We start from the raw sequence: 27,883 nt of genomic DNA, 5'->3' as shown, positions 1-27,883 counted from the left end.
CGACGTTTCGTAATGCTGCAATACAAATTGCCGGCATATACACTCGTTGTGTGTAATATCTTACAAAACTTATATTTAAAAAGAGACGAATAAGAGACATTTATATCTATTATAGTCATTTGTCTCTATTATGTTATCTCCAACAGCAATTATTCGCATGCCGACTTTACTATTTACGTATTTAATTTACTGCTCTATCACCGATAGAGCATTAAATAGATATATTCATATATATATATATATATATTGCGTAGTTCCTATTTATTGTTATAAGCGATTAAATTGTAACATAAATATTAATCCAATACAAATATATTTAAATAAAAACAGTTAACAAAATAAGTAATTAAAAAAAAAAAGATTACGCATTAATTGTTCTTTAATTATTAATTTTTCTTTCAAGTACATGTTTAATAAAATAATTATACAATTCTTGAACAAATCTTTTTTTTTTTAAGTATCAATTTTTATAAAATTTAATATAATAAAAGTCTAATTTTTAGTTAAATAATTTAAACGGAAAAAATCTCTTTTCTAAACTTATTGAAAATATTTTTATATATGTATAAATATATACAATTATATATAATAAAATTAAATTATAGTGGCTAAAACGGTATAGGATGCAATAAAAACTGTCCGAAAGTATGCAATCAAAATTCAGTATTGTACGCATAATACATTTTGAATGCATTGATATTGCGAAACGCATGTATTATTAATAGAAAATTAATGTATTCCGACTTTCCGTTACTTGAATTATTCGATTCGGCGATTTGTATATTATTCCAAGCTCTCAATTCATAAATGGTGGAAAAATTATATTTAAATCAGCAAAAAATTCAAAAGGCAATATATTTGAAAATTCGAGCGTTGTTAAAGAAATAATTATCTTCCATAAATAATAAAATAATAATTTGTGTACAATTTCCGTTGCATATCTCGCTTTGGTTCCTACTTCAAATAAATAAATCGCGCAAAATGTTTTATTTAATAAATAATCGTTATCTCAATACGCTTATACATTTTTAAATGCGCAAACGGATAATTGCTAATTATATATATATTTGTGTAGAGAATGTTCATGTTTTCTTACGATGTTGTCACAATTGCATTTTGAGGGATAATAATGCAACGATACATGAATACAACAATTCGTGACGTTTAAAGAAATATATTTATTAAAATAAATGAATTGTGAATATAAACGATAATGTTTTTAATAGATATATTATCCATTTATATACATACTAGTATGTACTTTATTAAGTACGATATTATCTATCCAATTTCGGGTCTGATGCTTCGCGATTTTTTCTTCCTACAATCCTGTATCCACTGCCCCGATATCGATGATCGATTTAAAGACCTATTATCATTTGAGTTTGCTCTTTCATTGGTTTCCGATTCTCGTAAGGTGACAATTATAGCCGATTTCGTGTGAGCGATCACGATGATGTCGTGGCGCTCTTGAAACACAATTCTCTTGTAAACGAGGGCAGATATTCAGGCCGGATACGAAGGTTTGCAGTGTGCATTTTAATGAACTCGCTGTCCAATCTTGTTTTCCAGTGGCGTAAGTTTCTTTGGGAGAACGAAGAGGAGAAGAGTCCACCGAGAGGAAAAGAGAGAAAGGAAGGAGAAGGAAAGGCTGCAGGCGACGGCGGTGGCGGCGGCGACGGAGGGCGGGGAAGGCGGCGGGGTGAACCGGAACCGGAAATGGCTGCGAGGTGGCTGCTGCTGCTGCTGGCGCTCCTCGTCGCCCACGCAGCGGCTCTTCCTGATTTCATTAGGATAGGTGAGTATCTTTCCCAGCTTCCCCCGGTATGAAAGCCGCGACCTTTTCGACGGCATTGAATAGCATCAGTAAAATTATTATCAATGTCCCGCTCGATAATACTCGCGAGTGAGAAGACGGTAGCACGACTTGGTTCTTTGAGCTGATATTGAGAATGAAGCTTGGGGAACATTATAAACAGATAAGATCTTATTCCTCAAATTAATTCTAAGCGAAATTTACTTTAACGGTATCTTGATCTCAAGCTTAATTATCGAGAAGCTCGCGCTAAAATTTCTTTTCAACGGAAATGCGCGCGTGGGGTGATTTACACAATTTAGTTTTACTGGTAAAATTTGCACAAATTGAAGTATATAGATATATGAAAAAAATGCTAATTTTTTATTATAATCTAACTACAGTAAACCTCCAATATTGCTATAATATGGTAAAAAAAAAAATTGCAACAGATCTTATATAACGCTACGATAAATCACCCTCATAACGTGAATTTCAAATTTTGTATGTGCTTTTTTATACTAAAAATTGTATTTTTAAATTTTGTATAATCCAAATATGAAATATCTTTTAACGCGGCATCATAGTGCGAAATATATTCGTCGCATTTACACTGGAATTTATTGTATATGTCATTCAGTTATAACATTATTTGTTTTTTTCTCTTTGCAATCGTAATGTATTTAAAAAAAAATATGTTATACTTTTTAGTTTTATTTAAAACTATCTTTTTACTAATTATATCGTCTTACTTTCAATCTGCAGTTATTCTTGCTTTATACTTTCTTAGTGTAAGTAATTGCTAACGTTACTTACTATAGTGGCTTCATGAAAATGTTTCGGCTGTGAGGCACAAATAATTGAAATTAACGATAGTAATATCGCATTACTAACAGTGCTTTATTTAATTGGCACTGATGGTGATGCAAATGGAACGTTGGCAGCGAAACGCGGACAACAGGCATTTTATCGATGTGCGACGACAATTATCGAAGTTCTGGCTATTGCGCGTCAGAGAGAAAATCAGTCCGATATCAGCCATGCGTGTGCTACTGCGTATGTAGCGAATATATGTATAACACGAGGTATTTCACAGTCAAATGTCGTAAATTAGCTGCCTGTGGGTATATTAAAAGTAGTACCGGTTGACTGTAAATAGAACAGATGCAGTGATATATACGGTATATTTACAGCCGCGTAAGTCGCAAAAAATTGCAAAATGTCGCAATTGGACGTAATATCTAAATATAAAAAATTTATTTTATTTAAAAATCTTTTACATAAAAGCGATGATCAAGCGATAATTTAATTTGTGTATTTTAAACTTTTTTCAAGTATTTGTAGAAAAAAAGTGCTATTCATATTTTTTAACAGTCTAAACAAGGTTTTTTGCTCTTTTAAATTATATACATATATGTGTATATGTGTGTGTATTTATATATGTATATAATAACAATTATAAATTCGTAAAATTAATCTAATAATCACACATACATTTTTTTTAAATAGACATTATAATTTTTATATTTAAATTACTGTACTATATTGTACCTAAATTACTCTTATTATTTTTAATTATTGTACTGTATTCTTTTTTTACAACACAAAATATTATTTTATTTCAGTGGAAAAAGTGTTTTGAAAGTATAGTCTTTTAGTTTTGAGTCGCGTGAAAATGCTTTGACATAAAAGCTACGCATATTTAAATTTTCATTACACGTAGAGAAAATTATTATAATTATGAGATTGTAAAGTGCAGTGATTTTGTTAATTTTTTTCTAACAAAAAAAAAAATTTATGTATTTAAGGGACACAAAAAGATTTTATTACATCGTTCGACGAACGGTGCTATTGTTGTCCGAAAGCAAAACCAATAGTGATACTGTCCAGAATCTAATGACAGTATAACGCTACGTTGGCTATTATATATATTTCTATATCTGAAAACCATTGATTCATACATATTTTTTAAAACATAGATATTGTATTTAATAATACAAGCGTTTTACACACACATCTTTAGACTTCTGCATTCCATTCTTATCTTTCGCAATACAATAAAAAATAGCAGTTCACAGATTTTGCACAAAAAATCATACGTGAAACCGTCATTGTTTAACATTACGATCGTTGTTTTTATACGCGGGATATACGCGAGCAACATGATGCACCTCCATGCACTCTGAACTTTTATCGAAACGTAAATTCACGTTGCACTCGATTTCCGAGCGCAGCTTTCTTTTTTAAAATAGCCAGGAAGAAGCAGAAGCGGATCAATATTATATGTCCGTGCTCAGGAAGATACTTGCTATGAGTTTTGATGCATTCATTTGTGCTACGCGTGCTTGCTCCGTAGCATATCACCAATGGCGTGTGGTCAATATTTTTCTGTATCGAAAAGCTGAAAAGCGAAGGAATTTACCGGAATAATACGAAGAGAGACACACCGAGATAAAAGAGACGTCGGAACTAGAGATTCTTTTAGTTTTCATTAGATCGATTGAATTTTAAACGTTTTGTATTTTAGTTTTCTAATTTTCCCAGCATTCTCTTCAATACTTGTTCAATATCCGTTGTAATTTTCTTGATCCTCTTTCCCAACATTTTCATTTGCTTTTCATCGTTATTGTAAATCAAACAACCGCATATTTTATTCTGTTAAGAAAATTACGTTGGCAAATTACTAAAAGAATAAAGAACGAGGAAGAATAGAGTATAAACCTACTTGTTTTTTTTAATGATGATATATAATATGATCTACAGAGATAACCTTTTTTAATTTTATTTTATAAATATATATGAAAGAGGCAATTATGTATATATGTATGTATATATAACGATTTATATACATATATTAAAAAAATATAACTAATAATTTTATAATATATGCACTGAGAAAAAGACATCTTTTGCTATTGTTATACTTATAGCAATTTTCCGTTTCAAAACAGCAGAAAAGTTTGTTTTAAATTCAACGGTATTACAAACATGCTTTTTGTCAAACCAAAGTCAAGATTAAAAACACGTATATGGTCGTATATAGCTTTCGCGATTTATTTGCACAAACCGACGGCAAACCTGTTTTTTCGAGCATATAATTAAACCGAGGCTTGAGATACGCAATGCTAGGAATAAGCTTGAACTCCCATGTATTCAATTGGGATCAATTTACCGTTTTTATTTCCATCGTGTAATGGTTGCGACGAAACGTATTGCTCCATCAATTTGAGCGGAATAATTCATTAACGGTCAGTGAATAAACGAGTGTAATAAATTTGGTTTGCAAACAAGGAAATATCTAACTGACACAAACGTAGATTTTTAGCAGAATAATCGCGACGGCTTTACAATTGACTCAAAATACCGATTGTCACGATTCGCGTATTCTCGTACACACGCTTAACAATATCCGCAACATAAATTCGATTGATTTTTTGATAAGCTGTTAATGTTATTATGCACTTTTAATCGCATCCCCCAGCATTTCGCAACCTCCTTCCTTTCTCTTTGATCTGAAGAATTATACATATATTAATTTTTTATTTGTACTTCTACGAATCTCTCTCTGTTAAAAAAATTATAAAAAATTTATTCTCCCGATGCGAGAGCTACTCATTCCTTTCTCCTCCTCGATTTTACGCCACATTCCTACGCTATTCAATATTTTGTTCCCGTTTACGTTATTACAATCATTATTGTCACAATGACTGCGGCGAATCGGGCAACCTTGCGAAGTGCGCCAAAGTAAATCGATAGCAGCTCACTAACGAGAGACGTAAATCTATCCCGCAAATTCTATAAATCGCGAAGTCAAGCCGGCGCAGCTGCTCGTACAGTTACTTTATGACGTACACGAGATTAAAATCAATTTATGGCGCCAATTTCTCCTAACTGAATGAATTGAAAGGCGCGGAATTTGAGCGGACCACACGAAGAAACTGTCAAGAGTACTTATGCGACGCGAGATGATGGAAATGACGGCATATGGAAAGTAAAGAAACCTTTTATTATTTTTAAAAGAGAGTACAAAAATATTTCACAAATTTTAATCTGCTTCCGTTGTATAGTTGAACAATGGCTTACATGCAGCTATTAATGATTTCTGATATTTTGTTTTTATACGTTTTTTATTTATATTATTTATATTACTTTCATGCTAAATATATTTAATGCTGAATGATACAATGTGTTTTAAATTGATAAGTTTTTTTCTACACGAGGTATTAATACATTTGGATTAATACATTTTTAGGATTTATTATATACAATCTGTTATCAAAAGTACTCGTATATAAAAATTTAAAAAAATATATATCTTTTAAATATAAAAATTTTACTATAATATCACAACTGTTTGAAACCCTTTATTTTCAAGCTTAAATTAAAAGATTCTTGCAAAAACATATCATAATTATTTTAAAAATACTGTATATAATACGTAAACACATGCACATAAAATATATTGAACATTAAAGTTACGTGGAATATAAATCCGGTTTGAATCATTCAGCGCGAAGGTGTAAATGGATCCATAAATCTTTATCGTTCGCCTTTATTGGCGGACAGAAAGGATCAGATAGATAGACGGTTGGATCAAAAGAAGGTCTGTGATGGTGATCGCAGACGGAAAATAAGGAAGAGTACACGTGCATGGATCCCGCCAAAGTAGCACTCTTTAATATGGATGCGTGATTTCCCAGGTGGGTTGTTTCATCCGTCGGACGACAAGCAGGAAGTGGCCTTTCGCTACGCTGCGGAGAAGATCAACGCCAACCGGGACATCCTGCCTAAGTCTCGACTCAGCGCCCAGGTCGAGGTGATACAACCGCAAGATAGTTTCCACGCTTCGAAACGAGGTGAGTTTCATAATTGAATCGGAAATACTCGAGTGATACGAGACTCCGCTATTCTTCGCTTATTGTTAGTACAAACTTCTTACCAAGATTGATTATTTATAATACCGTCAATTGATTCAACGCATTCTAATATTTACGCGTTAATAATTTATTAATCTATCTTTAACTTTTTGTTTCTTTATTATACCATATAAAATGCTTTATTATTTACCATATAAAATCTTTAACAAAAATATTTTTAAAAATTTTTAAATATTTATACATATTGAGAATAAACAAAATAAAATTTTAGATCACATATTTTATAACTTTTACTAAATTTGATTTATGTGAATATTATATATTTAAAACTTTGAATATTATATATTAAAAACTTTGAAATATAAAAGTTTTATACTCACACAGAATATTTAAATAACAAGAAGAGATCCCAATTAAAATTAACAAAAGTTTCCTTCCTATCGACGATATATATAGAGCGTTGAAACCAATAAATAAAAGAAATCAGATAAAATTATTACAGTTGGTAGTCTCGAGAAAAGTCGAATAGTTAAGGACTTATGTTGCGAGCAAAGGGATACCAAGTTGACTAGAAATCGCTTCGCGTTAACGTATGCGTGGCACGCCAAGTCGCACGTAACTGCCTCGAAAGTTCGCACGACTTGCTTGATGCGCGAAATAAACTCCATTTACGCGATTAAGGATTCGAGACGTCGTTGCTGCTGTGAAGCTTCACTTTCGCACGTGGTGAAACCGGGTGTTGCCAGTTGATGCCCGATGTGACGATCCTTCCTAGTTCTCCAAAATGGAACTCCCTAACATCCTTATCTCGAAGGTGGAACCCATTTCCAACGCTGAATTCCGTTACTTGCAGTTTCGGTACATCTAGTGCATCGCATTAGAGAATCAGGAAGCCTTAATATGTTAAAAATTTTACTTTACGAATAACATTATAAATAACAAACAATGTAATCTCTTTCTGTTCTTTGACGATGACAATGAAGGTATTACTGGAGTAATTATTGACTACACTTTTTTTTAAGATTACATTTAAAATACATTTTAATGCTTTCTTAAAGATTGTGATAAACTTTTTTGCACACAAGACGTATATATAAATCTTACACTGTTATTTATAAATACATTTTTTAAATTATAAGAACAAAATAATTATTATTTCTTGTTTCCCACGAGAATCAAAATTATCAAATTGTTGATATCTTAATTTATTGATATCTTAATAAACATTAAAATATTATAAAACAATAATAAACATAAATATTATACAAAATTAAAATAGTAGATGACTATCATTTTCAACTTTGTTAATAAATAAAAATATGCGGCTGTGGGGATCAATATGACATATACATTAATGTTGAAGGCACTTATATTAAGAAACTTATATTGAAAGTGACTATAATAGGAGTAAACAATATATATGTATATATAGATTAATTTTTTTAACAGTAAAATATTTTTTTAAATAGAGATTATTTTACTATATAATTTATATTTAGTAAAAATATTATTTTTTACATAAAAGACAAAATTATTCTTATTATCGAGGATATAAATATTATTTTCGTTGGCATTAATGAATATGACGTACCGATTGCAATTACAGTTGGAATAATTGGCATAAATTTGAAATTAGCTATTCCTATTACGGAAAAATCTACTTAGATTTTTTGGAAATAACTAAGAAAATTAGTCACGTTTTTGTCGTCAGTGAAGGGTCTTTTTTCCTTGATATTTATTTATCAAGATGTCTATTATTGTCTGATAAGTAACTTATTAAAACCACATTTATTACGTTGAACGTATTTCATAATGTTTGTATATATTTTACTCCGTAATTGTAAAATATCACATGCCAACGTTTATATACGTTTTGCATTATAGTATATTTTCTTAAGATTATTATACTTCTTTCAAAACTATTATGCTTCTATCTCATATTGTATTATTCGTAATAAGAAAATGTATAAATTCATAATTTTTTAGCATGATTTCATTGGAATATCTTCTGCATTTCATAATAGAATTTATTGATCTACGATTTATGCAATTATTTTACTGTGAATTCAATATTTTATAAATTGGAAAATTTTATAGTTATTTTGTCCATTACTCAGAAGTAATATTCGCTGCGAAGTAATGATATATTGCAAACATTTTGGTTTTTATTAGGATATTATGTAATAGGTGTTTCTTTTCACAATGACAAAATTACTAAATACAAACAGTACTAAAAATTTAGAGGAACATTCTGTGAGAATTCTCCGTTATTTTTTCTTAAATACATTTCTTTCGTTCTACATTATTTTATATAATATTATTATTATTCTCTTTTTATATGCTTCTTTGTTTCTTTCTTATTTTATCGGAAAAAGATAACAATATATGTATAAAAAGTCACTCCCTGGTAAACCAGAAAATGTATTACAAGTTGCCGACACTCATGGAGAACTCAATATGAAAATAGCTCCACCCGCACAATATGTAAAATATAAGCCTGCGGTTACACGTTTAACTATGTATACTGCCGGAAATTGATAATTTCCAGCATAAAATAAACTTGGCGGATATTTGCGCATGGTATTAACCAGGACCAACGTAATTACCATGTCGAGTTACTAAATGATTAAAGAGAGAACGGCGCATTCTAAATATGCACCAGAGTCGTATAGAGGCGCATCGGTCATGCCGCGGCGAGTATGCGAGCGTGTGAGTCGTTGCAAAACATCGCGCAGGAGTTGGATGGCCGAATTTGGCGAAACTCCAGAGCGGTATTACACTGTGAAAGCAATTTTATTGATAAACTTCTGTTTGTTGGAAGTTAACAAATCTCCTTGGGACACACACGGTGATCGCTACGGCGGTCGGGCTGGCAATCGCGCTGCACATTTCGCGACGCTCGAACTCGCCGCTATGGGTGATTCGAAAAATTTATCTTCTCCTGTAACTCAACGGCGAAACGGCACGGTGCAGAGCAATGAGCGCATTCGCGTCGGAAACGAAACTAAAACTCCGTTAACCATGACGTATACTACTTCATCATAGGAAATTACATGAGATCCAAACTTACTATTAACAATGACGTGTAACGGGGATATAATGCGAATTACACATGATTCACAAGCTTTATGAATACTAATATCCACTACAACTATAATGTAATGCATATCGCGAAATCCGCGGATGTAATTTAATACTTGAATATTTAGATATCATTGCAAGTCGCGAATCTGAAATTCTCGAATACTCTGAATAATTTGAAAATTTGGATAAAAAATACAATCGATCTGTTTATAATTTGAATAATTTGAATATTATATATGCATAAAATAGAGATTTTTGCTTTAGATTAAAAACAAATAAATTAATTAAGTGATCTCGTATTTCAATTTCAAAGTCTAGTATCTAATTTAATTTAAAGTATATGTACAATATTAAAAATAAGGAATACATATATGATTTTATGAACGATAAATATAGAGACATTATATACAGAAGTTAAATCTACAATACATGTAGATCGAGAATATATATTTAATATATTTATAACGAATTTGTTACCCTAATATTATAAATATTTACGATATATTTATTGAGAGACCGACGGTATCTTTTTATTAGCAGTGCAATTATTTCACAGTCGTTCGAGATAAAGAAAGTGAACGAGAAAAGTAGTACTGATAAACAGTTGTCTGCGACGTCAGCCGCAATAGTGAGATAAATTAAATGTTGGAAATTCACTTCAGGTCTTGTGTTCTTCTCGTCGTCTAGATTCTGTTCGCCCTCGGGGCGATGAACCTCCTCGTTCGACAAACAGAAAGAGCGGATGGTCGTTTGGACGGTCTCGCCACGCCGTCTTTTTACGATGCGACGGAAAAACATCGGCGAATGCGGTGGCCTTTGTTCGCTTCGTACCTTCGCCAACCCGGTTGTTGGTAATAGAGTTTTACGATTCCGCTTGGCTGTCTCGGAATTTTCGGTGATACAGCCCGTCGTTCTCTAACGCGAAACGCGAGTTGAAGCGGAAGTTAACGAGGATGCGCGCATTCGATTATGCGTGTCGTTCTACTGCGCCTCGTTGAAAAAAGTGTGCGATAGCGATAGCGCCGAGTGATAGCAGTTTCACCAAGGACAATTGTCGAGATCTCACTCTGTATGCATTGCGCGAAGAATATTATTCAAAACGTTAGAGCTCTTTTGCGAACATTATCGCGCGATAATCTTTGTAAAGTACCGAGAAGATTTTCTCGATTCTTTCAATATACTTTTGTGGTAGAAGCGATATTTCGCAAAGTAGAGTCGATTGAAGATGACATTTCTTTAAAAATAAAAATATCTAGAATTTTTTCACAAAATTGAAAAAATGAAACATAATACATATAATAGAATCTTATTTCTTCCTAATTTAAGTTTATGTAAAGTATATTTAGTAAAATTTAATTAAAAAAATCTCAATACGTTAATTACAAACACTTTTAAAAAATGAAATGGTTTAATAACTTTTAAAAACTAGCATTTAAAGTTTATTTATAAGATAATTATTACTTATTAATATGGAAGTTATACGGATTAATCTTTCTAGAAAAATAAAAAATATATTTATGATTTGCTGTGAACAATTTCTTGTTGACAAATGATTTCCTATTAATTAAACATTTATCTAACGAAATTTAAAAGCGTACATATATCTCTGCCGTAACTCAAATACATTACTTATCGATTATATTGTAATTTGCGTGTACGAAAAGAATTTCTCTCTCTCTCTCTCTCTTGCAAAACTGGACATCCCTCGGTGCTAGAGTGCCGAAATAAGAATATACCGAAATATCCTTGCGAAAGTATAAGGAACGCTCTGTAATATTTTACGCTTACGACGATAGTGCTTGGCGAGCGTATCCGAGGAAGGTTTCCGTAACTACCCTTACCGGGGGTGAAGTAACTCGCAGCGCAAGCGGTGGCGTTGTCTCGCTCGTTTCACTTTCGCTAAGCCAATTTCCCAAAAAACACCAGGAGGAAACGTAAAGTTCCGCGTCGGGATCGTGAGAGCGGCCGCAAGTTGCGCGACGCCGAGATGGAGCGGTCCGCTCTAATTTTACCGTAACTTTTAAGGTTTCTTCTTTCACATTGTTGCGCAAACTTTCGAGAACCTATTGGCACGTGGGAAACAACCGACGCGTTTCTTTCTCTTTCTCTCTCTTTCTTCTGAGACTATTTCTAATAGTCTTGTTACTGTCTGAAAGAATATCGGGGAGAATCAAGAGATACACGCGCGTCATTAACTCTCCGCTATTTCAGTATACGTTGAAACACGTTAATTCGCACTTAATTTTATATTAAAAATAAGAGAACTTTATAAACAAAGCAGCTTTTTTTTCAAGGAAAAATTCTGAATACATAAACAACAATTTTGTTAAAGAAAATATAATATAGAGATTGTGAACCCAAGAAGTAACGTGCACGCACGCTACTTCAAAATAAACTTTGATGATAAAAATGATTTATTATTAAAAACGGAAGGCAGGATGTATAGCGCATTCTGTTACCTCACTATTACTATCACAAATATATATAAATTATAATATATTGTTTGTTAATTTCTATATTATGACATGACAATATCACAATAGAGGTTTGAAATTGAAATATAATTTAAAGAATAAATTGAAATATAATATAAAGAAAAAATATAACAGTATATATGAATATTACAGCAACATTATATTTAAAAAAATATGTTGAAAAAGATATAAATTAAATAATAAGTATTGTTTCCATCAATACTGCATTACTTTTTACGTTTATTAAATATATAACAGCGTTAATTAATTAAATCTTATTTAAAATAACGATTTTTTTATCATGTTTTTATATGGATATTTTACATTAAAATTTATGCATATGTAAAAGCAACATAATTTTATAAAAAATATAAAACATTTAATTTAAAATAAATTGTTTCAGAACCTAGAATCTCGCAAATTAAATAGCTTGTCAATATCTTTCACGACAATTAGAGCTCATCGACCCAGTTTTTTTCAGATATTAATATAATCGAAGAATCTATCAAACGCGTAATTTCTTTAGCAATAATGTCTTTTAACATAATGAAATGGAGCAAATACGTATCTCGTATTGTCGGTTACGATTCTATTAAGAGTTCATTAAGAACGATATAAAACCAATTTGTGTTATATGTTTTCATTATTATATGTATATTACATGTTATTACATTTTTGTATATTAAAAAAATTTCATTTAGTATATTGTGTATATTTATAGTCACAAATTTAGCATGTAGATTTATATCCTATCGAAATTTCTATAAAAATATTCTGGTCTTTGACTGTATCATAAAAAGAACCGAGAAAGATTTTTAAATCAGTTGATATAATAAAAATATCCAATCGACATTCCTCTCTCTCTCTTTCTCTCTCTCTCTCTCTCTTTCTCTTTTGATGTTCTAGGATTTTAAAAATATTAAAGCGAATATGTTGCGCCTATCATTGAGATCCTTTAATTTATTAACGCTGATTTTCTAATGCGTATTGACCGATAGTTATAGATAGCTTATACTAACCTTCATAAATAGGTCGACGATTTGCGGGTGACGATTAAGCGCGACCAATCTCGTGAGTAATTACACACGATAATCAGATGGCATATGTCGCTCGCTCATTAGCAAGCGCGCAAACAATACAAGTGCAAACTGTGCTCTCAATGCGGTTTGAACGTAACGACGTGTTGTCTTCCCGCGATGCGATTTCCGATCACGTTCCCGTACGCGAATGAATGTTAGATATATCTCAAGTTCACTGTAAATACTAGCTGTTTTACAAAATAACTTAAGCTTTCTGACGTTTTATAAAAAGACTAAGCTTTTTGCGAGAAGACTGACGTACGATTTTACAAAAAACTTGTAAGACATACACAACGACAAACGGTAGCGAGAGATTGTCAGCGGGGGAAAAAGATTGACAAGGGACACAGAGCAAAGAAAGAGATGAAATCGCGAAGTTGCTCGATAATGGTAGTCATGAATAATGTAATCGCTTCTCGCGTTGACAAAACGCTTTTTGTTTTTCTTGAACAGCCGTTTCACGTACGCTAGAAGAATAGAAAGTAAAAAATAAAAAATAATTAAATATATATTAAAAATTTATTTTAAAAAAAGACTAAAATTTTAAAGCTTTTATAATTAAAATAACGTTTGTATTATGTACGATGCTACAATTATTTACTCCAAAGTACGATAACTTGTAACGACTTACAACAGATATCAGGTTCACGCGTATCTACAATGAACCTTCTAAGTATGCATTAAATGTCGCGCCGTGCAAACGTCGCAGCCAATTTAATCGGCACACACGTAGCGTGTCTTGTTAGGACTGAACCAGCTCAGAATGTTGGCTCATTCTCTCTTCCTCTCGGCGAATCTGCGAAATGTTGGCGAGGAACTGCTCTCGTGGACCGTAGCGGGAGCGCGTTAGCTTTTCATGCAATTACAAGGCGCACATAAGGGCGCAACCTAACTCGAAAACGGCGCCGTCGTAATTATGGTTTTGAGTTTTTCAATTACAACAACGGCACTTCCACAACCGCAGTGCACTCGCAAATGTTCTTTGTCGTCCGTGTAATTCGCAAAATAATTAGCTTCTCTTTTCTTTTTTCTCGAAGATTGCATTATATGCACCGCGGAGATTTTTATCCTCTTTCCTTATTAGTATTTTTCAAAATTACGATACTTATTTTAATTTTAAGATATCGACCATACCACCATTTTGTCGAAGTAGTAAAAGAACTGGATGCTAAATTAACAAAGCCAAAAGTTAATCTAGAATATAATATAATTAATCCCTGTTGGAAAAATGACGTGTTATTAATGCTAATAATTAATAAAAAAACATTTGGAAATTATTGAAAATATGTTTTTTATTAACTACGGAGAGAGATTAATTATGTGTGTAATGTTTTACAAACAATATTAATTGTTATTAAAAAAAAAACTTTCTTTTTGTATAATTTTATACTTAACAGAGAAAAAAAGATAAGATTATATAATTATTTTATAATACCAAAATTTTAAAAGCAGAGCGAGAAAGATAATACATAACTAATACATAAATCATAATGCGTTCAATAAAATGCGCGTATAACGGTATGCAATTCGCACAAAAAGCCAGGCAAACGTTATGAATACTTTCGGGTCGCCACAATTTCCGCCGTTCCTTTCAGAATTGGACGCTTTTCTGTTTGCAGAACTCTCTCTCTTTCTCTCTCTCTCTCTCTCTCTCTCTCTTTCGATGGAATAAATCGGATCATGTTCTATGCAGGCTTATACGCGTACAATTAAACGTTCCTATTTCGCAAGACCCAAAAAATACATGAAAGTAAACAATAGGAAAGGTATTTTGTGAAAATGGTAACTTATAAAGTAATTTTGTTGCAAAATGTTTTATTAAATTTAACAAAATTTATCGATATATTTTTATGATATGTAATAAGATTTAAATTATTTAATAAATTTTATTGATAGCCTTTAAATTACGAGATATTAAAGATTTAAATAATTTTTTATTAATTAAACTGCACGAGAAGCTAACATCTCGCGCGCATTTTGTTTTCTAATTTAAAATATATATTATTTAAAAGAAAGAAATTTCTTTATTACCAAAATTTAGTATTCAAAATTAGAAGTTGTGTGTGACAGATACATTATTATGAAACTTTTATTTTATGACAACAACCCAACACAACCGCATAAAAACTTTCTTAAAACATATATCACACACAAAATCTAATGTTATCAAGAACGTAAGAAATCACGATCGTGTTCCTGTTTTATGAAGTTGTTTGATCAACGAAAATAATTCTATTCAGACAGAATGATTAAATAAAGACCACGATGACCCTTGCGACGTTGAATGCACTTTGTTTTATTCTGGCTCGTTACTTAATGTAGTTTTTTCTCGTTCCTCTTGTCTCTCACGTAAGTCTCAGAATGGCTTACTATTCTTTCGGCAACTTTCGCTATTTTTCTCCCCTATAAAGTACGCGCCGTTTTGCCGTCCTTAAAATTAAAATAAATTTACGAGCCGGCGAAGTTCGTTAAGAAGAAGATCCTCGCTATTTAGTAAATCTACTTGAAATTCTCAGATATGGCCCTCGCTGGTACAATATAACTGAGAAAAATCGAGTGTGCTTCCGCATTTGCGGTACAAAACGATTTGCTTGATCTAGTATTACAAATATTTTTGTAGGGAATCCAATATTATATACGTATAACAACATCAAATTTTGCACATATAACACACACGCATATATATATATAATTTTTATAATATTATCTCAGTTGCATTAAAAGAAACTAATTATAGATATTGCGCACTTCGCGATTTGTCACAATAGAAATATACAATATGTTAAACATACATTTCTAATAATGTATTTTTCAAATTATATATAATTGGAAATATAATATAATTGGAAATGTAGAAATTTTTATGAATTACTATAGTCATTGTCAATTAATATTTCAAACAAATAAACAGAGGAAACAAAAACTTATATACAACACTTTATTTAATATCAAAAAGAATTTATTTCAAAACATTTTTAATTCAAAATTTAATTATAAAGAAATTGAATATTAAATCATCGCGCAAGAGAACTGTTTTTATTGACGAAAAATCGATGTGAAAATTATTAAATTTAGTTCATTAATTGACTGGATGAAGATAAGCCGATAATATCTTGTAAAAGCTTTTTATTTTATATAATCTTCTATTTTATTTTTACAATCGTACATATTGTATTTTTAATGATCAAAAAAGCGATGTTAAAACGAAGGATTTGCTTTTATAAAGAATAAGGGATTTAGAATTTTTTATCAGGTAGAGAAGCACAAAGCATTGGGGGAATATAATCTCCTACGTGTCTGTTGTATTATATAGTAAGCGTTTAATAAGCGATGAAAAATTGATCGTAACGGAGGCTAAATTTGCGACACACTGGCGAGAGGGATTTCCCTAAAGCCGCTTATGAGAATCCACCTAAGTCTCGGGATGCCAAACTACAGTCTAAGATACTCATACGAAAGCACTCAAGAGTTCTATGAACGGTGTTATTCGCATTATATCGCATTATATCAATAGGATCTCCGTACTCCTCCTAATTGTGTACGCACTTCGATACGCTCTTTAACTGCTTGTATAAGTAGACTTGGGGTGCCGCCTTAAATTATGCGGAATTAATTATCCAAAGTAAATGAAGCCGTCGATCGTTTGAGCTGAAATCCTCGTAATAATTTATTAAATAATAGATAATTGTCACAATCACACCAAATTTTAATATAATATAAGACTTGGCATGTGTTATTAATGCCATTCTTGGAATATTCACTTAGAAAAAGAAAATTATATAACTGCCTTGATTAAATTACGATTTTATTAAAGAAACGAAAAATATGGAGCCATTGAAAACATAAAGTTTATTGCAACTTTTACTAAATAACATTTAAGATAAAAGTATTGTGGCCTTTAAATCCCCTTTTAAACATTGTTCTTGTGTTTGAATAATTTGTTTGTAAAATCGATAGCAAGATCAATTTGTCCCGTTTTAACTATCTCGTATCTACAATAAATCAACCAACTGCAAGGCAAACACTGCAGGTAGGTCAAAACAGGGGAACGCGCGTGTGCAAGTTCGGTATCTCATTTTACCTCGGTTAATTTTGAATTTTCACAAAGTACAACAAGAGAGAGAGAGAGAAAGAGGGAGAGAGAGAGAGGCAGGCTCAACCGCTCAACGAAATCACTACTTTTGGCTGATAGACGAAAGTTTCGTCGGTATGGCGAATCGATCGCACCGGCTGGCTCCGGCTATGGGTGGCGTCGCCCCGTTTATAGAACCCGCTGCGGTGCGATCCAAACTTTTTCCTCAATTAAGGAAGCGAGTTTCGGAGCTATAATTTCGTGCCCTGCGTTTTACTACTTTTAATAAAATTAGCGACGCGCCGCCGCGGAAATCATCTCGAGCTCAAATGACCATTTCTCCTCCTCCCCTTTCTCTTCCTCGTCCACGCTCGAGCTCTCCCATTGACGTTTCTCATTCTCTCCTCAAATAGACTCGAGCACAGTAGCGCGAATAAAAACACCATAATTATCCTATTATCCTCCGTCATAGTTCGCGCTTTGGAGACTTGAAGCGAAGGAAATTGTATGCAAAAGTAATATCGCGCGAATAATCATTGTTTCAGACATATTCATTGTTCAAGATTGCAACTTTGATTAATTTATATTGTAGTTTGCTATTGTGTAGTTAGATTTTTCATTGCGCGTACGATAAACGGTTTAGTTTTTATACATACAATTAAATATATACATATATTCTTTGGTCACAGCATGTTGCTTTTGTTGACGAGCGCGCGACAACCAAGTTCCGTTGCAGTGTGTTGCCTTCGTCGAATGGCGCACGCGAGGTACATAATGTATGTAACTGCATAAAAAAATCTTAGCTCATGTGAATTACATAATTTTATATGGTTTTACATGTAAAAAATCGCAAAAGTTTTTTTATAAAAAGACTATTGCTCAAAAATTGCACCACAATACATTATTAATTTTTTCTTTATTCTCGCATAACATTATATATATATATCGGAGTAATTTATGGATTCTTTTAAAACAAAATTTTTGTTCAAAACAAATAATTTTAAAATGTGATTATTCAAAATTATTAATTTTTTATTTTTAAGTTCATGTATAAATTGCACATTGCATGGAAAAATTATTACTTGACTAAATGTTGAAAACTGATACAACTATTTCATTGTTGATCAAACATTCAAGATTCGGTTTTGTCAACTAGCCCTTCAGCATAAAATACCTCGTATTGTTTTCAGCTGTGTATTCAGTGAAACTATACGTGCTTCTGTCATTTGTTTACGAGTGTCACAGTAGAAATATCCAGGAGTATCGATAAACAAATGTGCTCGAATATCGTTGGTCACACGAACCACCGATATTTCAGGTTCGATTTCAACTCTCTCTTGACCTGCCCTAAACTATTAAATTCTTTTAAAGTGGAAATAGCAATTTCGAGTTTCACGCGTGGGCAACGTAAATTCTCTATCAAATTTTGTCAACAAGTTACATGTACTGTAGTTTTCAATCTTCTTATTTTTAGATTAGTTTAGATGCTAAATATTATATAAACATTCTTGATTAAACAATAGTAATAACTTATTTAAGCTTTTATGATTGCATTATACAATATAATAAGTATCATTTGTTATATAAGTATATTGAAAGTATTTTTAATAAAATGTGTAAAATCAAAGAAGAGTTAATCTTTTATTATAAAATTTTTAATATGTCGCAAGACTTATTTCCCAAGAAATTTTTTATATTTCAGTGTTTCTAATTATATTGGGAATAAGAATATATTTTAATAGATAATAATGCGTAAAATCACAATCTTTTTATCTATTTTTTATCTCATCTTTATTTTTCGTTAAATTCATAATCTGTTTATTCTTACAAAGCTAGACTCCTAAAACTAAACTAAAAAACTGAAAAAAATACTTTATAGATTAATCGATTGGTTAATGGTTTCATGGAGTGGAATAATCGATAAAGGAACGTTTACGTCGTTTTATTAATAGGTAATAACAGATCACAAATTGAAGTACCGCTATTGAAATATCGGTCGACGAAGCGTTTTGTCGAAGCGTGTGAAATGTTCGACAGGATGACACATCGCGGGATTACATAGGACTGCATCATCCTCGGCATTACAGGAATTCTATTAACTCCCGCCATCTCCTCGCGAATTCTCGACAAACCGGGAATTTTCTATTTTTCTCCGCTGGGTAGTAGCCGCGAATAATTTTCAATAAAGGGCGGTCTGAAAAATACCTATAGTGTCGAACACTCTCGCATACAGGAACACCTACTCTTCTGCCAAAAAAAAAAATGTATATATAGTTCTATGTAAAATTGCAATGGCTTTAAAAATAGCGTATAAAATCTCTTACTTATAAAAATTATTTGATAAAAACAGTAATATGGTTTGTTTATTTTAAAAATTCTGTATAAAAATATATATTTTTTTGATCGTATACAAATATATATATATCTCAATGCAACATATCAATTTTTGATAACTTTTTGCAAAAAAAAATTATGGATATTACTTGTTACATTTGTTTTAAAATAAAAGATTTATATAGCGACAATATAAATAAATATTATCGACTGCTGTAAATGGGTAGTTATAAATTATTTATTCTGCGGAAAAATTATTTTTACTCAATTTATACATTTATATAACAACATAGATTTATATAATATCGATATAAATAATCCAATATAAAATCGATTATTATAAAATAAGTATATTATGAATTACTTATCACCAAGAGAAATTATTAATAATAAAAAAGAGGTTCTCTCTACTGTCACTTGATCGAGCAACGCTACACGTAATCAAAATGTCGATAATCTGTCGAGAATTAATTTAAATTTTCCAGCGAATAATTTTCGATTTTTTTTTTTTTTTATGAAGACCTCAGAGACGCTACCGGAAGAAGAAGGGTGCATAACTTTCGCAGAAAGTTCACGGCACAATTTTTCGAATACGTTCATCTGCATACCAAAATACATGGCTATTTAACTTAAATTGAAATTTTAGGTCGCGATGGATCATAAAAATAAAAGAATTTTTTCAGTAAATGTCCTTATAAATTTATTCCTATCGTTCTATTTCTTACTAGAATAATCATAGACAATTCCTTTTTCTTAGAATGTAATTTAATATGATTAATTTTCATATCCTTCACTATTCATGAAATACTTACAAGGGACAAGCTCGTATCTCACGCTTGAGTATTTATGCGATGAGCATGATTAATTTCATGCAATTCAATTAGACACAGTGGTGAAGATTTTTATCTCTAAAATAATAGAAAGAAAGTTTCATTGCGGTCGGTTTTTGCTCCACAGCACAAGGAGAACAATAAATTACGTTTGTATAAAAGTGTTGAGAAGAAGACGCGGTAGAAGGGATGTTAATCGGATTGTTAGCGGGGAACAGAAAGTCTTACAATATAACTTTACGAATGAATATTTGCGACAAGCGGTTAACGAGACAAGTCGACGCTCATTAATAAACGTCCCTCGACGTCGTCGCGTCATTTTCTTATAAATAAAGTACTATTTGTTGCGCAGCGCATAATAGTCGGAAATGAATGCATCCTTCGTCGTATCCTGGTAATAAACGTCACCGAAATAGACGAACATTCATAGCAAAAAGATGTAATTTAGCCGTAGAATATCAACGTCTCGTACTGCGCATTCAGAGAGTATATTAACAGATTTAACGCAGTTATGCATGTAATGTCAATATTAGATACAACATAAATTATTAACAATAACATATACATAATTATCTTTTTATTCAAAAAGAATTCTCTCATTTTATATTTGTAAAAATTTTCATTTTTACAAATTCTTTTTTATATCATTACATTTTTACATTATTGTTTTGAAAGTGTTATCTTTCTTTCATCTAAAACTTTATATCAATTTTATTTAATATTTATTTCATATTGATTTAAATCTATGTTTCTTTTGTACACCATTAACATTATATAATCGAAGATGACAAAGCTCGAAATAAACGAGCTTTAAAAGCGTTCGCAGCACCGAGGAGCTTAATAATCCGTGATAATTCTTATTTTCTACGGTTTAACGCTCTCATTAGAAGCGAGGACCCAATGAGTCACTGAATTCAGGAACGCTTTCCCAGCATTCCGCTGAAGCGAGTACGACCGCAGCGACGACGAAGCGGAATATAAAGGCGGGTTTTGTGCCGCGAACTCCCTTCTTCCCTAGCCCTTGTTAATCCCTCCGGCGGGATTTCAACGCCGTGGAATTTGCATAGTCGCCGGATTTTTATCCGCGCGAAAGGCCATCCACTCTGACCGGCCCGGGTCGCGAATACTTTGGCGCTCGCGAACACTTACATATAGCGGTTGGTCCCGCGTCCGCGCCCGTTCCGGCGCACGGAGAGAACAGGGCGCATCGATTTTTCATTAAGCTTCAACCCTCGCGGACCGTCGGCTGCTTTGCATACGCGTTTATTCGTTGCACCCACCGCCGCATCGCGAATTCCCGGATTCTCCCTTCCACGCGGTCACGCGACCGCGCTCTGTTTCCGATTACGCGACACATAGATAGGCGATGCAAAATCCCGCGGCCCATTTCCGCATTGGTGGTTCCGCCGGAAGCGGCGAACGAACCGAAAAGGCATCTGCATGTGTATTTGATCGGTCTTAACGCGCGTTATTGCCGTGCAGAAATCACTGCGTATATAATTGGAACGTTTCGAGATATATGCTGTGAGAAAAATATCGATTTATTTTATATCCACTCTTAAAAATGGCGTGTTAAGTCAATACTCAAAAGTTTCGAATTGTATTGATGCCTCTTTTCCGCAGTATTGATTGATTTTCTCGCTGTACTTACTTCATAAGTAGTTGTCATTGCGGAAATCGCACATTTTGATTCAGTTTGTACAGCTTGACAGTTAATAATAGCCAAGAAATAATTTATATAAATAAATTTGTTTATAATTGTACTCTTCCTTTCTGCTGCGTTAACGGAGGTTTCACGTTTCAAAAAATTCGCTGTTTATTGTATCGCTTGCTTCGTAGCGTTAGCGACTGTTTGGCAACTCGAAAATTATTTTAATAGTTTTGAAGAAGACGGTTTTTCAAATGTGTATAAATGTATATAATAGTGTACACGTATTAGTAAAGAAAAACAAAAATTTATTATTATCTCAACTGTTACTTATAAATATGTTATTTAATAATTATTACTTTATGTTTGAATTTTTTCTTCCTTATTTGTTATTGATATTGGTATTCGGCCTTCGTGTATAGCGCTCTATTGTTTACGTGTTACGGCCTTGTTATCATTTGTACGGCGACAGTTGAACAGTAATGTACTAGTGTGCGAGACGCTCCGTCAAATTTTCTCTTTTTTAAACGCGATCGCGACAAGTATCGGGAAATGTGAACAGTGAACAGTGAGTATATTTATATATATTATAATTATATATAGATTTTATCTCGAATTATATTACATTGCAGAAGGAAATAAATTGTGTGCTCATAACGCGCGCTTTGTAATGTTCTAGTAATATTAAAATAGAAGCAAGTAATTTTCATGTATTATATAAATCTATAAACGTTGGTTTCATGTATAATAATAACAAAATAACATTATCCTTTTCCTTTGAATAATTTACTGTATGTGACATAATCTCATTTATCAGTTTAGAAATATATACAATAAAATAAAATAATATACTCTGAAGACAATATTTCTAAAGTTGTATGTGTGCGATAAGAGATTTATGTAAAGCTCCAAGATCCGTTCGACCCTCAAAAAGGTCCAGAGAATTAAGGGGAAAAAATTGGGAGATTTGCCGCGATATCTCTCCACATTGCAGTTACGCGTCAATCGTTGCCATGTAGATTGGCGCCAGCCAGCGCGGAAGGTCGTACGGATGGGCGAGGTCGCATAAAACGAGGCAAATTTCGGGAAGCGAAATTTCCATTACCGCGATATCCTGCTCGCGTTTCCCGATTTGATTTGAATAATTTACTGTATGTGACATAATCTCATTTATCAGTTTAGAAATATATACAATAAAATAAAATAATATACTCTGAAGACAATATTTCTAAAGTTGTATGTGTGCGATAAGAGATTTATGTAAAGCTCCAAGATCCGTTCGACCCTCAAAAAGGTCCAGAGAATTAAGGGGAAAAAATTGGGAGATTTGCCGCGATATCTCTCCACATTGCAGTTACGCGTCAATCGTTGCCATGTAGATTGGCGCCAGCCAGCGCGGAAGGTCGTACGGATGGGCGAGGTCGCATAAAACGAGGCAAATTTCGGGAAGCGAAATTTCCATTACCGCGATATCCTGCTCGCGTTTCCCGATTTGATTCGCGATCGTGCGACATATCGAAAGTCGCCCGTGAATCCCGTCGTGAACGGATCGCATAACGATTCTATACTCGCAAAGTTATAAAAACTTATCCACGCAGAACGAGTTTAACACTCAGCCGACGTATACGACATCTCAAAATTTCTTACGATTGCTTGATGAAATTTCTTCAATCGCGGAACATGAGAATCGAGAAAACTAAACAACCGTCTCTCACAACGAACGGTTGATATCGATAGGAATAAAATATTGTTCACACTATTTCATTTCTTCCAAGATGCGCGTGACAGATTGCGCTTTTTCGAGTAACTTGCAATCTGCTCAACATTCCGTGTACACACTTACGTATCTATGAAATATTACAAAAGATATATACTGGAACGGTGTAAAAGCGTAACTTTCATATAAGCATATAACAAGAATTAATAATAATATCTGAATATACCTTTTTCTACAATATAGCATGAGTGTATGTGTGTGTACGTGTGTTTTATTAAGTCTTAAAAAAAGAGAGCAGCCAACATGTTCCTTAATTTTTCTTTAACGATATCCAAATTAATAATGTTGCAAAAATTAAAATTAATTACGATATATAAATTTTAGAATATAATCTTTTACTGTTCCAAAGAAAATGGAGTCTGAAGATTTCAAGTTCGACATATGGCGCTACAATAAACAATAAAATATTAAATGTAATTTATAGATATAAAACAATTTTATTTTAATTATGTTGATATCACTAGTTACATCATATTAACTCATGACAAAATCGTGGTTGTGGCCATATAACTTGAAATCTTTGGAGTTCATTTTCTTTGAGATGGTAAAAGGCTATACTCTGAAATTTATTTATTTGTAATCTACTCGTAATTATCTTTGATTTTATCACAAAAGTAATTGGAAAATTGGTTAAAGAAAAATTGGGGAACATTGCCAATGGCAATTTGGCCGCATTCTTTGTATAAAATTTAGAAAGAATAGAAAGGGGGAGAAGGGATTTTTCCTTAATGTCCTGCTTGATTGTAATCTTGTTATGCGCTGTCGAGAAATATTAGCTTATTACTTATTAAGGTCGCAGAAAGTCACTATCCGCCTCTGCTAATCGCCATCGAATATCTCGCGAGCAGTAACCAAAGACATTTATAGCAGTGGTCTAATATATCAGGATGAATTCAGCGGTAAATGCCTTGTAAAGTTTCTGCACAATTTCCCCCGATTTAGTTATATAGACTTGTTCTCCCAATCGCATGACTCTCGTTGTGGTATTGTACACGACCGTTAGACACGCCCAGTAATAGTCCCCATGTCGCAAAGTCGTAGGTAGGTTTGCGTTACGTCACTAAAATTACGACGTCGACGTGGTTCGTAACAGCTAGCAATAAGATGTACCCAAGTACGTATAATCGCCAGTGTATGTAAGGGGTTAAAATATCATCGCAAGCTGCGATTAGCATAAACATGTCTTAATACAAGGTATTTTGTTAAGTAACGAAATGGAAATCACACACACATACATATACATATATATTTATACATCAATATAATAGCAATCTAATTAAATTTGACAAGATAACAATTTTGGTATATAAAAAATTTATATAAATATAGGTATAAAAGTAAAAAAAATATTTTAAAATCATTATTAAATTTAACCAATCATATTCTGATGTACCTTTCGGTCTTTAAATCTCCTGGATGTTTGTTTTCAATTACGCACGGGACTAGCGATGCTGCAGGTTCGTTATGCACATTGAACGCGATAGTATTTACGCGGTGGGATCGTAAATGAGTTTGCGGAATTGCGGCGCAGACGCTCTCGACGGAGACACACAAGAGACGTCGTCTCGTATAGATTATCGGCGTCGCTTAGCGCATATCGCGGAGCAAAACGCGTATAAGTACGGTAGAATATCTGTTGCCAGCTTCGTATCCGATGGATACGAGGTCGCCGTCCTATTTTCTCAGGAGAGGAACGGTTATCGGCTGGTCGTGAATGGGGCCAACATCGTGGACACCAATTTTACGATAACGAACCGCATGAATATAGATGGGAAATTGGAGCGTCCAAGCACGGAGGGCGATTACTCTCACATAGAATTTTTTAAATAATTTAGAGACAATTTAAGGTTTCTTCGACAAATTTATAGAGTTCTTGAAATCGTGTCGAAATGCCAATCAAGAGTTTGGCGCAACGACGCGAAAAAGAAAGATCGTATAAAATTTTTAGTTCACATTTATTTATAAATCTGATAAAAATGTTTTTTTCTGTAAACAGCACTCTTGGATGGTGCACTTTAAATTAATGGTAAAACATACTCACATGAGCATATAAATACGTGTAATTAAACACGCGTTTTTTGCAAGTTTAACGCACAGATATAAATACTCAGCGCATAAATACGAGAATGAGAGATATATTACCAAATATATTACCAGCTTCCAAATGTGCACATAAACCAGGGTGTTATACTCTCGAAGCGCTGAATGCGATAAGTACGATCCAGTTGTGGCAAAAGGGATTCCGGTGTATGTAACTGACACACGAGGTCGGAAGCCTCATCGGACGACAACGTTAATCAACACGGACTGAAACGCTCGCAAACCAAGCAAGTAGAGATCCTCCTTTCGCCGATCATGCTCGACTAAAGCCAGTTTATGTTAGCCTAGTCTGAGATTAATGTCACTCAAAAGCAGCTTTGATATAATTTGGCTACCTATACGCCGTATATGTATGCGTATGCGAAAATATAATTGATTTTTTAAATAATAAAATTAGAATCTCCCATGTCAATTTAAATATATGTGTCTTTATTGTACGATTAACAATAATTTATATTGATATTTTAAAATTCGATATTTTAAATATTTACAATATAGAGTGCATAGAATTGTGTATTAAAATATTTTTTATAATTACAATTTAATAATCTAACTTTGTTATTTACTTGAAATTTATTTCTATCACATTTGGAATATGAGATTGCTGACATTTTCAACAAAAATTTCATTTTTAATGATTATACTATAGATAAAAGTTACATTTGTACGGTTGTATCAAAACAACGGTTCATCCATGTGGTTTTATTATTGTAAATTATTTTTTGTATTCTTTCTATTCTTTTATAATATCTCATAACTCTCTCTCTCTTCCTCTCTCTCTCTCTCTCTCTCTTACATGTACGACATTCCCCTTTTACACATTGAATATCATTCAACTCCACCAAACTTTGACGATCGTTAGCTTTGTCAAACTTTACACCTCCTATCTCCTTCATTAACCGTCCTCGGAGTTATATAAAGTTGCCCATCATACTATTTCCTTACAATATCAGACTCTTCAGTTGCTTGCACGTTGTTAAATTCTATAATGTTTTGATCAATCAGCAGTATTGCGGTCTCTTAAAGAATTTATCCGCTCGTGTTATCGCATTGATAATACGAATGTACAATTGCCTAAAATTTTAGTGATAAAGAATATTTATATTATAACTTTGATGATTTTAGTAATAATCTTCATAAAAGCTTGAGATACAATACAGATTTTAATATTAACTTTTATATAAAGCAAGGTATTTAAATATCCAAATATTAATTTTTTTGATTTTGCTGTATAATATAATTAAAATTAAAGAAGCTGCTTTTCCGAGAAAATTTATATAGAAAATCGGTTTTAAAATAAAGCATATAGATGTCTTTTATAAAAAAAAATAATTTATTTTTTATTTTAACATAGTGACATTTGTGCATCGATTATTCAATTTAATGAATGAAATCAAATGATAAGCATGTTTTAGGAAATGTGTGCAAAATTTCGGGATCATAATATACTACATCGTTAAAAACAATGCTGTAACAACGTAAGATATTATCAATGTTATAAATTAAAGAACGCAATACATCCATACAGATAGATTTCACGAAATTAAAATTTCTCGTGCGATCTTGAATTTTGAGACAGAATGCGGGCAAGCTCGCGATCCTGTGATATTTCTCGTCTCGTACGTGCGTCCCGTGATTGCGCGCGATTCGTTTCGATTTGCACGCGAGAAACCGAAGATATGTATTTCTGGACCGGCGGCATTTTATGTACATACTCTTACCTATCTATCGTGGAAAGGCGGTTGCCGGTAATGCAATTCCACGTAGCGGGACGAGGGTGGAGTTCTGCTCGCCTCCAGATATATGCATTCCT

The 27,883-nt window shown here is 32.6% G+C and overlaps 1 protein-coding gene across 3 annotated transcripts in view; it reads left to right on the top strand.

Moving 5' to 3' along the window:
• The first annotated feature begins 1,686 nt into the window (after window positions 1-1,686).
• Window positions 1,687-27,883, top strand: part of LOC115245227 (glutamate receptor ionotropic, kainate 2) — a 160,312-nt gene continuing 134,115 nt past the window's right edge. For 2 of the 3 annotated variants that reach the window (XM_029823445.1, XM_029823448.1), the window contains exons 1-2: window positions 1,687-1,798; window positions 6,496-6,651. In XM_029823445.1, coding sequence (XP_029679305.1) covers window positions 1,720-1,798; window positions 6,496-6,651 — 235 coding nt within the window. In that variant the 5' untranslated portion in view covers window positions 1,687-1,719. The remainder of the gene's footprint in view (window positions 1,799-6,495; window positions 6,652-27,883) is intronic. The other variant, XM_029823447.1, reaches the window with a different exon arrangement.

The sequence above is a fragment of the Formica exsecta genome, unplaced genomic scaffold (assembly GCF_003651465.1).
Source record: "Formica exsecta isolate Colony F162 unplaced genomic scaffold, ASM365146v1 scaffold93, whole genome shotgun sequence".
NCBI classification, from domain to species: Eukaryota; Metazoa; Arthropoda; class Insecta; order Hymenoptera; family Formicidae; genus Formica; species Formica exsecta.
This window is presented reverse-complemented; position numbering and strand designations above follow the sequence as displayed.